Genomic DNA, 15,181 nt, shown 5'->3' with positions numbered 1-15,181 from the left:
CAGAAGGGAGACAGTTTTCATTCAAGGGGGAGCAGGAACTCACAAGTGAGGGGGAGATTGTTGAGAATTCCACTTGTGAGCTTGTCCCACATTGGAAAATTAAAGTGAATGATGGGTGCTTATATACATGGATGGACCCAAGACCCAATTAGCTTGAGCTTTTGGGTCAAATTGGTGTTCATCCATGTGTATCAAGCCCACCCATGGGCTCCTCCGGTCCTTACAAGTGGTATCAGAGTCTGGTTGGAGCAGGAAAGCCGGATCGGAAGTGATCTCGAAATTAGAGCTCTGTTCAGTAGATAAAAACTGTGTTTTGAGGTTACCATCACATTTAGTTCGCCTAGACGAAGAGAACCGTGCAAGCCAGAGCTCGAACGGAGTTCAAACAAAGGCTCACGCGCCCTCACGCGCCTTGCCAGAGCAAGACCCCTCTCCACACACCGGTAACCAGCTCCCTCACATGCCGCACGCTTTGCAAGTGTCGTCCTCGCCCGGTCAGCCTCGACCCGACGCGGAAGGAACCCAACCCGACTCGACCCAGACGCTGACTCAGACCGGATCAACCCAAGATCTGGTTCCCGACCCGTAGTCTCAGAACTGGCCACGTCAGCTCCGCTGAGTCAGCTGCCATGCCAGCCGGGCCACGTTAGTTGTGGATGCCACGTCAGCAAGTGGACCCCATTGCCATGTCATCAGTGGGCCCCACATCGCCACGCCAGCAGGTGGTCCCCACTGCCATGGCAGTAGGTGCCACGCCAGCACGTCACGTCAGCAAGTTTGACTAAGTTTGACCAGGTTTGACCAAACTTTGACTGAGCTTTTCGGAGTCGTTTTGGATCCGTTTTTCGAGCGACTTGAACCATTTTTAGGGTTTTCGATTGTTCCGGATCCAATTGCGCTATCCATTTGAGCTAATTTCATTTCTAGATTCGCGAATCGAGATGTCAAATGAAAAGAGCTCAAAAATCGAAATGTTCAATGGGAACAATTTCGGTTTCTGAAAGATGCAAATAGAAGATTATTTGTTTGGGAAGGAATCGCACTTACCGTTGAAGGGTAAGTCAGCATCCATGAATGAGGACGAGTGGGAGTTTCTTGATCGAAAAGCCCTCGGAGCCATCAGAATGATGTTGTCGAAATCTGTGGCGTTCAATATCAAGCATATAACATCCACCAAGTCTCTGATGGATGCGTTCTCTAATATGTACGGCCTTCAACCGCAAACAAGGTACATCTCATGAAAAGACTATTTACGATGAAAATGTCTGTAGGTGAAAGTTTCAGCAAACATTTGAATAACTTCAACGAGTTGTTTGATCAACTCGCCTCAGTCGGGATAATGTTTGATAATGAGATTCGGGCCCTACTGATTTTCAGTCAGCTGCTTGAAAGTTGGAATGGTGCCGTTACTGCCATCAGTAGCTCCGTAGGAAAATCGAAGCTTGTATACGATGAAGTCGTTAGCATGATTTTGACGGAGGAAATAAGAATGCAGTTGAACCATGGCTCCACTTCGAGTTCAGCCTTGAACATGGAGAGTCGAGGCAGAGGAAACAGGCATGGATGATCAAACAACCGTGGCAGATCTAGGCCCAGACAGTCTAAATTCGGAAATCTTAAAGGTACTCAGGACACAGATTCCTAGAGCACAAAAGTTATTGAGTGCTGGAACTGTGGAAAGACTGGTCATTACAAGAACCAGTGCAGGAGTCATAAGAAAGAATTCGAGACGAGGGTAAAAACAGAAGCAAATATTGCTTGTGAGAATGATGAGATGTTGATCTGCTCTTTGGAAAGCAAGCAGGAGTCTTGGGTCTTAGACTCCGGAGCCTCATTTCATGCCACATGCTGCAGAGATTGCCTAGAGGAGTACACACCAGGTAATTTTGGTAAGGTGTATCTTGACAACGATCAACCTTGCGACGTAACCGGCAAGGGAGTTGTGAAGATCAATATAAATGGGTTAGTATGGAAGTTGAAGGATGTCAGGTATATTCCAGACCTGAGAAAGAATTTGATCTCAGTTGGTCAGCTGGAAAATGAGGGATACACGACGAAATTCATTGGCAAGGAATGGAAAGTTTCAAAGGGTGTACTAACGATTGCGCGAGGTAAGAAAAATAGAACACTTTTTCTAGCCTCCAATGCCTCCATATCTATTTTAGTTGCTGCAAGAAATGACGACAGCAACATCTGGCACCAACGGCTTGGTTACATGAGCGAGAAGAGACTCAGGGTGATGCACTCAAAGGAAAAATTGAGTGGTCTACAGTCAGTGCAGATTGACATGTGTGAGGATTGTATAGTTAGGAAACAGAAGAGGGTTAGTTTTTAGATAAACACCCATGCCCCAAAGAAGAAGGGATTAGAATTGGTCCACTCAGAATGTGTTGGGACACATCAGCAGAATGCCGAAAATCCTCAGGTTGAGGAACCAGTGGAGCAGATCGTCGCACCACCGTCTCCTACTCTAGCTCTGGAGTTTAGGAGATCTACTCGGTCTCATATACCAAATAGAAGGTATATTGATTACTTACTTCCTACAAATGGAGGAGAGTCCGAATGCTATGATGAAACATGTCAGGTGGCAGATACGAGCAAGTAGGAGCTTGCGATGAAGGATGAGATGAAATCCCTCACCTCCAACAGAATGTGGAAGTTGTCCAAAGGTCTTCACAACAAGTGGGTGTACAGAATCGAAGAGGAGCATGACGGCTCCAGAAGGTATAAGCCTTGGTTGAACAGAAGGAAGGGATTGACTACATCTGCATCTTTACACTAGTTGTGAAACTGACAGCCATCAGATTAGTCCGCAGGAATCAAGTAGATAGGAAGATGGTGACTACAGAGAAGCTGAAGTTGTGTTCAACTTCAGTTGGTCTTCATGCCTGAAGACATATTATGAGCACATAATTTATTCATGATACTCTGGTTGAGGAGGCGTCTTTGTCTCCAAGTGGGAGATTGTTAGAGCTGGAGTCAGAAGATAACCAGGAGCTGGAGCTGAGTTGGAAAACTGAAGCTGAGTTGGAAAACGCGTTGCAATTAATCTCACGCGGTGAAATTAATCTCTCCATTGTAACTTCCCATTTATGTTTATATGTGATTTAATTGTGATTAAATAGTGAGCCCTATAAATAGCGGGTTGAGAATACAAGAAATGTATAGGAGGGTGAGAAGCTCAGAGAGAGCAAAGAGGAAGAAGGGAGGAAGAGAGAGAGAGAGAGAGAGAATTGTAATTTTTTCGGCGAGATAGTGAATATTTGGTATGTGCTCCGTGGATGTAGGTCGTTATTGACCGAACCACGTTAAATCTTTGATGTCACTTTCATTTGGATGCTCACAGGTTCCTAACACACACACATACACACACACGCACACATAAATATATATATTAAGCTTATAAATTTAACTATGTTGCAGAATCAATGATGTTTAGTAAATTGCATGTTTTGGTTATTTGGTTTTCAGGTTGGATGGGTGTATGGATCACTAGCTGAAGATAACCTCTTTGGAATTACAATCCATTCAAGAGGCTGGGGCTCTGTCTACTGCACACCGAACCGGCCTGCATTCCTTGGGTTTGCACCGCCAGGCGGGCCTTCGGCAATGGCGCAGCAAAAGCGATGGGTCACGGGCTTTTTTGAAATCCTTGCTAGCAGAAGCAGTCCATTTGTTGCCATCTTCGCCACAAAGCTTCAATTTAGGCAAGGCTTGGCCTACATTTGGTTTTATACCTGGGGCTTGCGTTCTGTTCCTGAGCTATGCTATGCTGCTCTTCCAGCATGTTGCATTATCTCAAACTCTTATTTCGTGCCCAAGGTGAGTTGTTTTTTGTTTTTTTTAATTACTTTAATTAAGTTATATATGCTTGTATAGGAAGTTACTTTCTCTTGTGCAAGCTAATACTCTCCTGCATGCCATATAGTTAAAAGTTAATAAAAGTAACTTCTATTCATGAAAAGCAACTTGTGAGTAAAAGTGGGGGTGTATGAACAATGTCATATACTACTTAAATGAACTAATTTTTAATCAATTAATCTTGTAATATATTAATCTTGTTGTGTTTAGAAGTATGAATTTTGAACCTTATATTATATTTTATCCAAATCCGATACAAATCCAAATTTAAAAGCTATCCAAACATAAGATAATATTTTTTTGTTCTAATGGTTAGGCATCACACACATTGAATTTATAAATTCAATCCATTTTACCCTTACCCGCCCTACCTTATTTTGCACCCTATAAATTATATTCTTTGTGGAAAATATTCTTTGCGGCAAATATTCTTTGATCTAATGTTTTTTTAAATAACACTTAAACTAATCCAAAATTCTTTTATAGTTATAAAATATATCATTTGTTAGAAGATATCAATTTTAAGCTTAGTAGTCTATTGTCATATGCATGGTGCCCTACTGATTAGTGACTTAAAAAAATAATAAACTGACTTTGCTAACGCAACAAATTAGATGATGACATTGGTGAGCCTCCTTTCCTTGCTTATTAATCATGAAAATATATTCTAAAAATAAAATTTTTATATCCTAAAACAATCCGTGAAGTAATAACATAAATTCGACATTCAATGCATGGTCAAGATAAGCAATGCATGATTTGGTAATTAAACAAGTAACATTTGTTAGGATTGGAGGAGCCCATGGATGGGCTTAATACACAAGGGTGAACACCAACTTGACCCAAAAGCTTAAGATTATTGGGTCTTGTGCCCAACCATGTATATAAACACCCATCATTCACTCAAATTTTCCAATGTGACAAACTTACAAATGAAATTCTCAACAACTTTCTCCTTACCAATATTTAAGGTCAATTAATTTAAATAATTACCAGATCTTGTAAGGGAACATTTGAATGTAATCAATCTAATTCAAAAGATTTAAATATTCAATCTCGGTGTGTGTAACAACAAATAAGAAACAATTCAAAAATCTCCCATTCTGGAAACAGAGAATACAAATAAAATCTTTCAATGAAAGCAAGCATAATTTAATAAATTGATTTTAAAAATTCAAATATTCAGTTTGATAAACAAAATCAGTTTATTTAATAAAGTATATCACATAGCTAATTGAATTACATCGTCAAAGATATCATACACAGATACACTGCATTAGCAGTTATTAGACACGTCATTAGATGTTCAAGCAAAGTTTAACAGAAAATCCATGGACCAAATATAGAGTCAGATCCTCTTATTACAGTCTAATAAAATATTCATGCACCAGATTTAGAGTCATGTCGTTTCATGCAAAGTGTAATACAGTAAACTAAACATACAAACTCAAATCACATTTGAGCAACACATTCACTAATCAAAGTGACATAAAAGAGTTTGGAGATCATCGAAGAAACTTAGTTGAAACAATCACAAACAACACTAGTTATTCCAACTTTCTTCAAGGTAAAGAGAAGGGTTAACTGTATAGCAGTATAGGTGATGCTGGGTTTTGTTGGGGGTTTAAAAGCTCTCCTTCTAGTCCTATATAAATGCTACTTCAGCCACTCATTAATGCGTGTAATTGTGCCCAAAGTCATTGCATTGGAACATCATAATATGCATATGGTTCCCCAGTATACTCAATTTCAACAATGGTATTCCCGTTTAATACAGAACATCTCCATTTTACATCAATTTTTGCACACATACAGAAAAATAATAGGTTCTTCATTTGCTTTTTTGTAAAGGATTCAAGCTGTGGTGGGGTTTCTAGTTGGAATTTTGTAAAAGTGGTATTTCATAAATCTTTATTACTACTCTCCACGGTCATTTTTAAAATTTATTTAGTTTTAAAATAATTATAAAAACAGTTATGACCTTTTATGTGATCATTGTTATTTAATGTTTTGTAACCGTTATTGATCTTTTACGGCCGTTTTATGATTATATATATATATATATATGTATGTAATTATATCTATGTACTACACATATCTCGAAGTTAGAGATTGATAAGGATGTAACTAGTAGGGCTTTCTTCTTTCTCACAAAATTATTTGCTTTGAAAAACCCTTTGTTAATGGTCAAATGGTGATTCCTTTCTTGTGGTTAATTATAGTTGAAATATATTTTCCGGGTTAAGCAAATTGTGCTGCTTTTGTCCCCCAATTGGTGTGTTGTGTGTTTTTTTTTTTTTTTGTGGCTCATATACTTGATAGATTGCATAAACAAGGAAGAAGACATAGTGAAAAATCACATGTGTTGAGTAGTAAGGAAATAGTCACAGTTTGGCTCTAGAATTCAGACAATTTACATTCTGTCTGAATCAGTTGACCGTGTGGCCCAATCAGTAGATGGTTTGGCTCAAGAACCCATTGTAGATTTTCAAATTTGAATGTGAATGTTAAGTTGGTTGGGTTTTTGGAGGGAACCTCCAAAGTGTTTATAAATATACCATTATGGGTATATTCAGAGTGAAGAAGATCATTGTAAGAGTGATTCTGTTGTATGTTCTTTGACACTTAAATAATGAAACTTTGCCGATTGCTTCCGTAGATGTAGGCATTACCAAACCACGTAAATCTTTGCGTTGTTCTTGCTTTCAGATATACTGCGTGTGTGTGTTCCATATTTGTTCTTCATTAGTTGTTGCGTTTAATTTTCGCTGTGCATTTTCAAGTTTATTCGCAACAATTGGTATTAGAGCGTTGTTGTTGTGGCATCGGGCACTTCATCTGCGAAATTTGATGTTGTCAAATTTGATGGAAAACGAAACTTCGGTTTGTGGTAGAGGAGAGTGAAAACTTTTCTTGTGCAGTAAGGGATGGTGAATACCTTGTATGGTGTTCAACCAGAAGATATGGATGAGGCTAGTTAGAAAGAGTTAAGAGGCAAATGCTGTTGCTACAATACGATTGTATTTCGCCGACGAAGTGCTCTATCATGTCATGGAGGAAGATTCTCCTGTGGCTGTTTGGCAAAAGCTTGAAAGCCGGTGCATGTCCAAATCCTTTACTAACAAGCTATTTCTTAAGTAGTGTCTTTATTGACTTAAGATGGTGGATGGTTCAAACTTGAACCCACACATCAACGCATTTAATCAAATCATAATTGATTTAATGCTGGTTGAAGTGAAATTTGAAGAGGATAATAAGACGTTAATGCTACTGAATTCCTTGTCAACGACTCACACATATGAGAACCTGGTTACCACTCTTAGATGGGGGAAATAGACCCTAAAGTTGGAAGAGGTGACAAGTGCGTTGTTGGGGTTTCATTAAAGGATGAAAGTCTGCGATGAAAATTTACTTGGAGAAGGACTTTTGGTGAAAGGTAACCTTGATCGTGGTAGAGGAAAATTCAGAAATGGATCTAGTCAAAAATCCAGAACTCAATCTAAGAAGAAAAAGAATATCTGGTGTTATAAGTGCGGTAGAAAAGGACAAATTAAACTGGAGTGTCCGGATTGGAAGAAAGGAAATGCTGAAAAGCATGAAAGAACTTCAAAATCAATAAATGTAGTTCAAGAAGAAAAGTCAGTTTGCAGTGATAGTGATGTACTTTCAATTTCGACGGGGTTGGATCGCCTCATGGACTCATGGATCCTAGACTCTTCATGTTCTTACCATATGACTCCAAATAAGTGGTTCAATACTTATATGTTAGTAAATTTAGGTTCAGTTCTTACGGGCAATGATGTCGCTTGTAAAATCATTGGTATTGGAAGTGTTAGAATAAAAATGTTTGATGGTGCTGTAAGAACCTTGAGCAATGTAAGAAACATACCGGACCTACGAAAGAGTCTCATTTCACTTGGCACTTTGAATTGTAATGGATTCAATTATAAGTCCAAAAGTGGGATTATGAAGGTGTGTAAAGGTAATTTGACAGTGATATAGGAAATATTTATACACTACGGGGAACTATTGTTGTCAGTGGAGCTATAGCCGTAGATTCTGAATTTGATGAAACTGTTTTGTGGCATATGCGGCTTGGGCATATTGGTGAACATGGTATAAAAGAACTTCACAACAGGAAATTTTTGAAAGGTATGAAAACATGTAAGATAAATTTTTGCAAGTTGTGTGTTCTTGGGAAACAAAATAGGGCACAATTCAAATAAACTGTTCACAAGATAGAATGTATTCTTGATTATATACATTCTGATGTTTAGGGTCCTGTTAGAGTAGCATCACAAGGAGGACATGTTTATTTTGTGAGTTTTGTTGACGACTACTCATGGCACAAGTTTGATACGTTTACTAGGTTTAAGTTGTGGAAAATTGAAGTGGAAAACCATACTGGGAGGAGAATCAAATGCCTCAAGTCAGACAATGGGACCGAGTATGCTAATTCTAGATTCATGGAGTTTTGTGAACAACAGGGCATTAAGAGACATTTCACTGTTCGCCGGACACCTCAGCAAAATAGTGTGGCCGAAAGGATGAACCGAACTCTAGCTGAAAAGCTCAGTGTCTCAGGCTTAATGCAGGGCTACCAAATAACTTATGGACAGAGGCAGTTAATATGACTTGTTTCTTAGTAAATCGATCGCCAAGGGCATTACTAGAAAGGAAAGTGGTAGAAGTGGTATAGACGGGAAATGCAGTAGACTATTTCGAATTGAACGTATTCGGTTGTCTAGCCAATATTCATGTGTCTAGTAAGGATAGATCGAAGCTTGACGCAAAGTCTAGATGCTGCATGTTATTGGAATATCAAAAGGGTGTAAATGGGTTCAAGCTGTGGGATCCAATGACAAACAATGTGGTGATCAGTAGGGATGTAGTTTTCGATGAGAAAGCTATGGTGAAGTGTACTCAAGAATTTAATTAAGAGAAACAGAGCCAGGAAACTGGAGCAGAGATGAACATATTGTGCTGGTGAAGTTAGAAACTCAGGCCAATGATAATGATCTTGGTCCTCCAGTTGTAGAGAGGTCTAGCTCGGGAAACTAGCAAGTTGATAATATTCCTATATGGAGATCCAGGCGCATTATTAGACCTCCGCCAAGGTATGAATTTGAAGAGTTAGTATCTTATGCTTTCATTATCAGTTGTAATGATCCAACTACTTTTCAAGATGCAGTGCACCGCTAGGAGAAAAGTATGGATGGGTGTTATGATTGAGGAAATGGAATCGCTACATAAGAATAAAACTTGGGAGTTGGTGGAGCTTTCAAATGGGAAGAGGGCAATAGGTTGCAAATGAGTATATAGAAAAAAGGAAGCAATTTTAGAAAATGAATGAGAGAAATTCAAGGCACGATTAGTGGTAAAGGGGTACTCACAGAAAAAGTGAATAGATTATGATGAAATCTTTTCACTCATGGTCCGACACACTTCCATTAGGGTTGTGTTGGGATTAGTAGCACATTATGATATGTATTTGGAATGAATGGATGTGAAGACATTTTTCATTGGTGACTTGGAAGAACAAATTTATATGGTACAACTGGAGTGATTCAGTGAACCAAGGGAAGAGCACTTAGTTTGCAAGTTGGAGAAGTCTCTTTACGAGCTGAAACAGTCTCGAAAGCAATGGTACAAAAGATTTGATTCTTATATAATCAGGGTAGGCTGCAAAAGATGTGAGTATGACTGCTGCGTCTATGTGAAGAAGCTTGATGATGGTTCTCTTATTTTCTTATTGTTGTATGTCGATGACATGTTAATAGCTGCGAGTGATTTAACTGAGGTAAATCAGTTAAAGGATCTGTTGCATAAAGAGTTTGACATGAAGGATCTTGGTCCAGCCAAGAAGATACTTGGGCTGAAGATTTTGCGGAGACAGAACTGTAGGGAGGTTGTGGTTATCTTGGGATGGTTATATGGAGAAGGTGTTGGAAAGGTTTAGCATGACTAATGCTAAATTGGTATGTACACCTCTAGCAAGTCACTTTAAATTTTCTAGTGCTGAATGCCCAAGTACAAATGATGATATTAGGGACATGTCAAAGGTCTCCTATGCTAGCGTCGTGGAGAGTTTAATGTATGTCATGGTGTGTACAGGACCAGAATTGGCAGATGTAGTGAGTAGTAAGTTTCTCTCTAATTCTAGTAGATAGCACTGGGAAGCCGTCAAATGGATTTTCAGATACTTACAGGGTACTTCTAGTTTTGACATCATGTTCGGCAAGCAACATGATAGTCCATCAGTTGTGGTGTTTGTTGATGCTGATTGTGTAGGAGATATGGATGACAGAAGGTCTACAACGGGTTATGTCTCTACCCTTGTGGGAGGACCTATATGTTGGAGGTCCATGGTACAATCCTTGGTGACATTGTTTACAACTGAAATCTGAATACATGACAATGACCGAAGCTGCAAAGGAAGCCTTATAGCTTACCGGTTTGGTCAAAGAGCTGGGTATATAACAAAGTGGGATTCTATTACGTTGTGATAGTCAAAGCGCTATATACTTGGCGAAAAATCAAGTGTACCATGCCAGAACCAAACATATTGATCTAAGGTTCCACAAGGTCCGGGAATTGATTACTTCAAGTGATCTTGTACTAGATAAGGTTCACATATCTGAAAAAGCTGCAGACATTTTGACAAAATCAGTTACTACTGAAAAGTTCAAGCATTGCTTGGACTTACTTCATGTCTCCAAGTGTTAGAAAGGAGACGGACCCAACCTAATGTTCCAAGGTCAAAGTGGAGCAACGAGCTTTGTTTTCATGTTCTCCTAAGGGGTGTATACTCGCCAAGGTAGAGATTGTTATGTGTTTTGTGACTCATATATTTGATGGATTGCATAAATAAGGAAGAAGACAGTGGAAAATCACATGTGCTGAGGAGTAGCAAGGAAACAATCGATGGTTTGACTCTAGAATTCTGACAATTTACATTCTATCTGAAACAGTCAATGGTTTGGCCTAATCAGTCGATGGTTTGGCTCGGGAACCCAGCGCAGATTTTCGAAATTTGAATGTGAACGTTAAGTTGGTTGGGTTTTTAGAGGGAAGCTTCCGAAGTGTTTATAAATATACCATTCTGGGTATATTTAGACTGAAGAAGATTATTGTAAGAGTGATTGTATTGTTTGTTCTTTGACACTTACATAGTTAAACTTTGGTGATTGCTCCCGTAGATGTAGGCATTTCCAAACCACGTAAATGTTTTGGTTGTTGTTCTTGCTTTCAAACATACTGCGCGCGCGCGTTCTATATTTGTTCTTCATTGGTTTCTGTGTTTAATTTTCGCTATGCATTTTTGAGTTCATTCACAACAATTGTTATCAGAGTGTTGTTATTATGGCATCAGACACTTCATCTATAAAATTTGATGTTGTCAAATTTATTGGAACATGAAATTTCGGTTTGTGGTAGAGGAGAGTGAAAGATTTTCTTGTGTAGCAATGGATAGCGAAGCCTTGTATAGTATTCAACCCGAAGGTAAAAGAACCAGAGGCAAAGGTTGTTGCTACAATACGATTGTGTTTGGATGACGAAGTGATTTATCATGTAATGGAAGAAGATTCTCCTGCGGTTGTATGGAAAAATCTTGAAAGCCGGTACATGTCCAAATCCCTTACTAATGAACTATTTTTTAAACGTCTTTATTGGCTTAAGATTGTGGATGGTTCAAACTTAAACTAACATATCAACGCATTTAATCAAATCATAAGTGATTTAATGCAGGTTGATGTGAAATTTGAAGAGGATGATAAGGCATTGATGCTACTGAACTCCTTGCCAGCGACTCACACATATGAGAACTTGGTTACCACTCTTACATGGGGGGAAAGAGACTCTAAAGTTGGAAGAGGTGACAAGTGCTTTGTTGGGGTTTCATAGAAGGATGAAAGTCTTCGATGAAAATTCACACAGAGAAGGACTTGTGGTGAAAGGTAACCATGACCGTGGGAGAGGAAAATTCAGAAATGAATCGAGTAAAAAATCCCAAATGCAATCCAAGAAGAAAAAGGATATCCGATGTCATAAGTGCGGTAAAAAGGGGCACATTAAATCGGAGTGTCCATATTAGAAGAAAAGAAATGATGAAAAGCATGAAGGGACTTCAAAGTCAACAAATGTAGTTCAAGAAGAAAATTCAGTTTGCAGTGATGGTGATGTACTTTCAGTTTCGTCAAGGTTGGATGGCCCCACGGACTCATGGATCCTAGACTTGGCATGTTCTTACCATATGACTCCAAATAAGGAGTGGTTTAACACTTACAGGTTGGTAAATTTAGGTTCAGTTCTTATGGGTAATGATGTCTCTTGTAAAATCATTGGCATTGGAAGTGTTAGAATTAAAATGTTTGATGGTGCTGTAAGAACTTTGAGCAATGTAAGACACATACCGGACCTACGAAAGAGTCTCGTTTCACTTGACACTTTGGATTGTAATGGATTCAATTATATGTCTGAAAGTGGGATTATCAAGGTGTGTAGAGGTAATCTGACAGTGATGAAAGTGCAAAAGTTAGATGAAAATATTTATACACTGTAGGGAACTACTGTTGTAGGTGGAGATGCTGACGTAGAGATGAAACCATTTTGTGGTATGCGGCTTGGGCATATGGGTGAATATGGTATGAAAGAACTTCACAACAGGAAACTCTTGAAAGGTATGAAAACATGTAAGCTGAATTTTTGCAAGCTTTGTGTTCTTTGGAAACAAAATAGGGTACAATTCAAATAAGCTATTCACAAGACGAAAGGTATACTTGATTATATACATTCTAATGTTTATGGGTCTGTTAGAGTAGCATCTTGAGGAATACATGTTTATTTTATGAGTTTTGTTGACGACTACTCATGGAAAGTGTGGGTATACTTCATGCGGCACAAGTCTGATACGTTTGCGAGGTTTAAGTTTTGGAAAGTTGAAGTGGAAAACCAAACGAAGAGAAGAATCAAATGCCTTAGGTCAGACAATGGGACCGAGTACGCTGATTCTAGATTATGGAGTTTTGTGAGCCGCAGGGTATTAAGAGACGTTTCACTGTTCGCTGGACACCTCAACAAAATGGTGTGGCTGAAAGGATGAACCAAACTCTAGCGGAAAGAGCTCGGTGTCTCAGGCTTAATGCAGAGCTACCAAAGAACTTCTGGGCAAAGGAAATTAGTATGACTTGTTTTTTGGTAAACCGATCACCAAGGACATCACTAGAAGTGAAAGTGACAGAAGAGGTATGGACGAGAAATGCAATAGACTATTCTGGATTGAAGGTATTTGGTTGTCCAGCCTATGTTCGCGTGTCTAGTGAGGATAGATCGAAGCTTGACACAATGTGTAGATGGTGCATCTTTTTGGGATATCAAAACAGTGTAAAGGGGTTCATGTTGTGCGATCCAATGACAAATAAGGTGGTGATCAGTAGGGATGTAATTTCGATGAAAACGCTATGATGAAGCGTACTTAAGAATTTGATGAAAAGAAACAGGAGTCAGAAATTTGGAGCAAGGAAGAACATGTTGTGCAGGCGGAGTTAGAAACTCAGGGCAATGATAATGATCTTGGTCCTCTAATTGCAGGGAGTTCTAGTTTGGGAAACCACCAAGTTGATAGTATTCCTATACGGAGATCCAGACTCACTATTAGACCACCGCCAAGGTATGGATTTGAAGAGTTAGTATCTTATCCTTTCATTATCAATTGCAATGATCCAACTACTTTTCAAGAGGTAGTGCACGACTAGGAGAAAAGTAAGTGGATGGGTGCTATGATTGAGGAAATGGAATCATTGCATAAGAATCAAACTTGAGAGTTGGTGGAGCTTTCAAATAGAAAGAGCGCGATATGTTGCAAATGAGTATATAGGAAGAAGGAAGCATTAATTTTTGAAAAGGAATGAGAGAAATTTAAGGGACGGTTAATGGCAAAGGGGTACTCACAGAAAAAAGTGAGGAGATTATTATGAAATCTTCTCACCCGTGGTCCAACACACTTCCATCAAGGTAGTGTTGGGATTAGTAACACATTATGATATGCATTTGGAACAAATGGATGTGAAGATGACATTTCTCCATGGTGACTTGAAGGAACATATTTATATGGTACAACTGGAGGGATTTAGTGAACCAAGGCAAAAACACTTAGTTTGCAAGTTGAAGAAGTCTCTTTACGAGCTGAAACAGTCTCGAAAGCAATGGTACAAAAGATTTGATTCTTATATAATCAGGGTAGGCTGCAAAAGATGTGAGTATGACTGCTGCGTCTATGTGAAGAAGTTTGATGATGGTTCTTTTATTTTCTTATTGTTGTATGTTGATGACATGTTAATAGTTGCCAAGGATTTAACTGAGGTAAATCAATTTAAGGATCTATTGCATAAAGAGTTTGACATGAAGGATCTTGGTCCAGCCAAAAAGATACTTTGGATGGAGATTCACCGGGAGAGAATTGTAGGGAGGTTGTGGTTATCTTAGGGCGGTTATATGGAGAAGGTGTTGGAAAGGTTCAGCATGGCTGATGCTAAATCGGTATGTACACCTCTAGCGAGTCACTTTAAATTGTCTATGTTGAATACCTAAGTATGAATGATGATATCAGAGACATGTCAAAAGGTCTCCTATGCTAGCACCGTAGGGAGTTTAATGTATGCCATGGTGTGTACTAGACTAGACTTGGCTAATGCAGTGAGTGTGGTGAGTAAGTTTCTCTCTAATCCGGGTAGACATTACTGCGTGGATTTTCAGATACTTATGGAGTAGAATGGAGAACCAAACGTTCCAAGGTCAAGGTGGAGCAACGTGCTATGTTTTCAAGTTCTCCTAAGGGCGTATACTTGCAAAGGTGGAGATTACTGTGCTTTTTTTTGTGTGGCTTATACACTTGATGGATTGCATAAACAAGGAAGAAGACATAGTGCAAAATCACATGTGCTGAGGAGCAGCGGGGAAGTAGTCGATGGTTTGGCTAAATCAGTCGACGGTTTGACTCCAAAATTTAGACAATTTACATTCTGTCTGAAACAGTGGACGGTTTGGCTCGAAACCCAACGCAGATTTTCAAAATTCGAATGCAAACGTTAATTTGGTTGGGTGTGTGGAGGGAAACCTCCGAAGCGTTTATAAATATACCAATCTTGGTATATTCAGAGTAAAAAAGATCATTGTAATAGTGATTGTAACGTATGTTCTTTGACACTTACATAGTAAAAGTTTGCCGATTGCTCCTGTAGATGTAGGCATTGACGAACCATGTAAATATTTGTGTTGTTGTTCTTGCTTTCAGATATACCATGTGTGTGTGTTCCATATT

General features: G+C 39.0%; 1 protein-coding gene across 1 annotated transcript in view; it reads left to right on the top strand.

Annotated features, from left to right (window-relative positions):
* The window catches only part of LOC131147867 (cellulose synthase-like protein B4), a 47,375-nt gene that overhangs the window by 18,954 nt on the left and 13,240 nt on the right, over window positions 1-15,181 (top strand). Inside the window, exon 8 of the mRNA XM_058097494.1 lies at window positions 3,472-3,822. Within this exon, the coding sequence (XP_057953477.1) occupies window positions 3,472-3,822 (351 nt within the window). The remainder of the gene's footprint in view (window positions 1-3,471; window positions 3,823-15,181) is intronic.

Source organism: Malania oleifera, chromosome 2 (assembly GCF_029873635.1).
Source record: "Malania oleifera isolate guangnan ecotype guangnan chromosome 2, ASM2987363v1, whole genome shotgun sequence".
Classification (NCBI taxonomy): domain Eukaryota; kingdom Viridiplantae; phylum Streptophyta; class Magnoliopsida; order Santalales; family Ximeniaceae; genus Malania; species Malania oleifera.
This window is presented reverse-complemented; position numbering and strand designations above follow the sequence as displayed.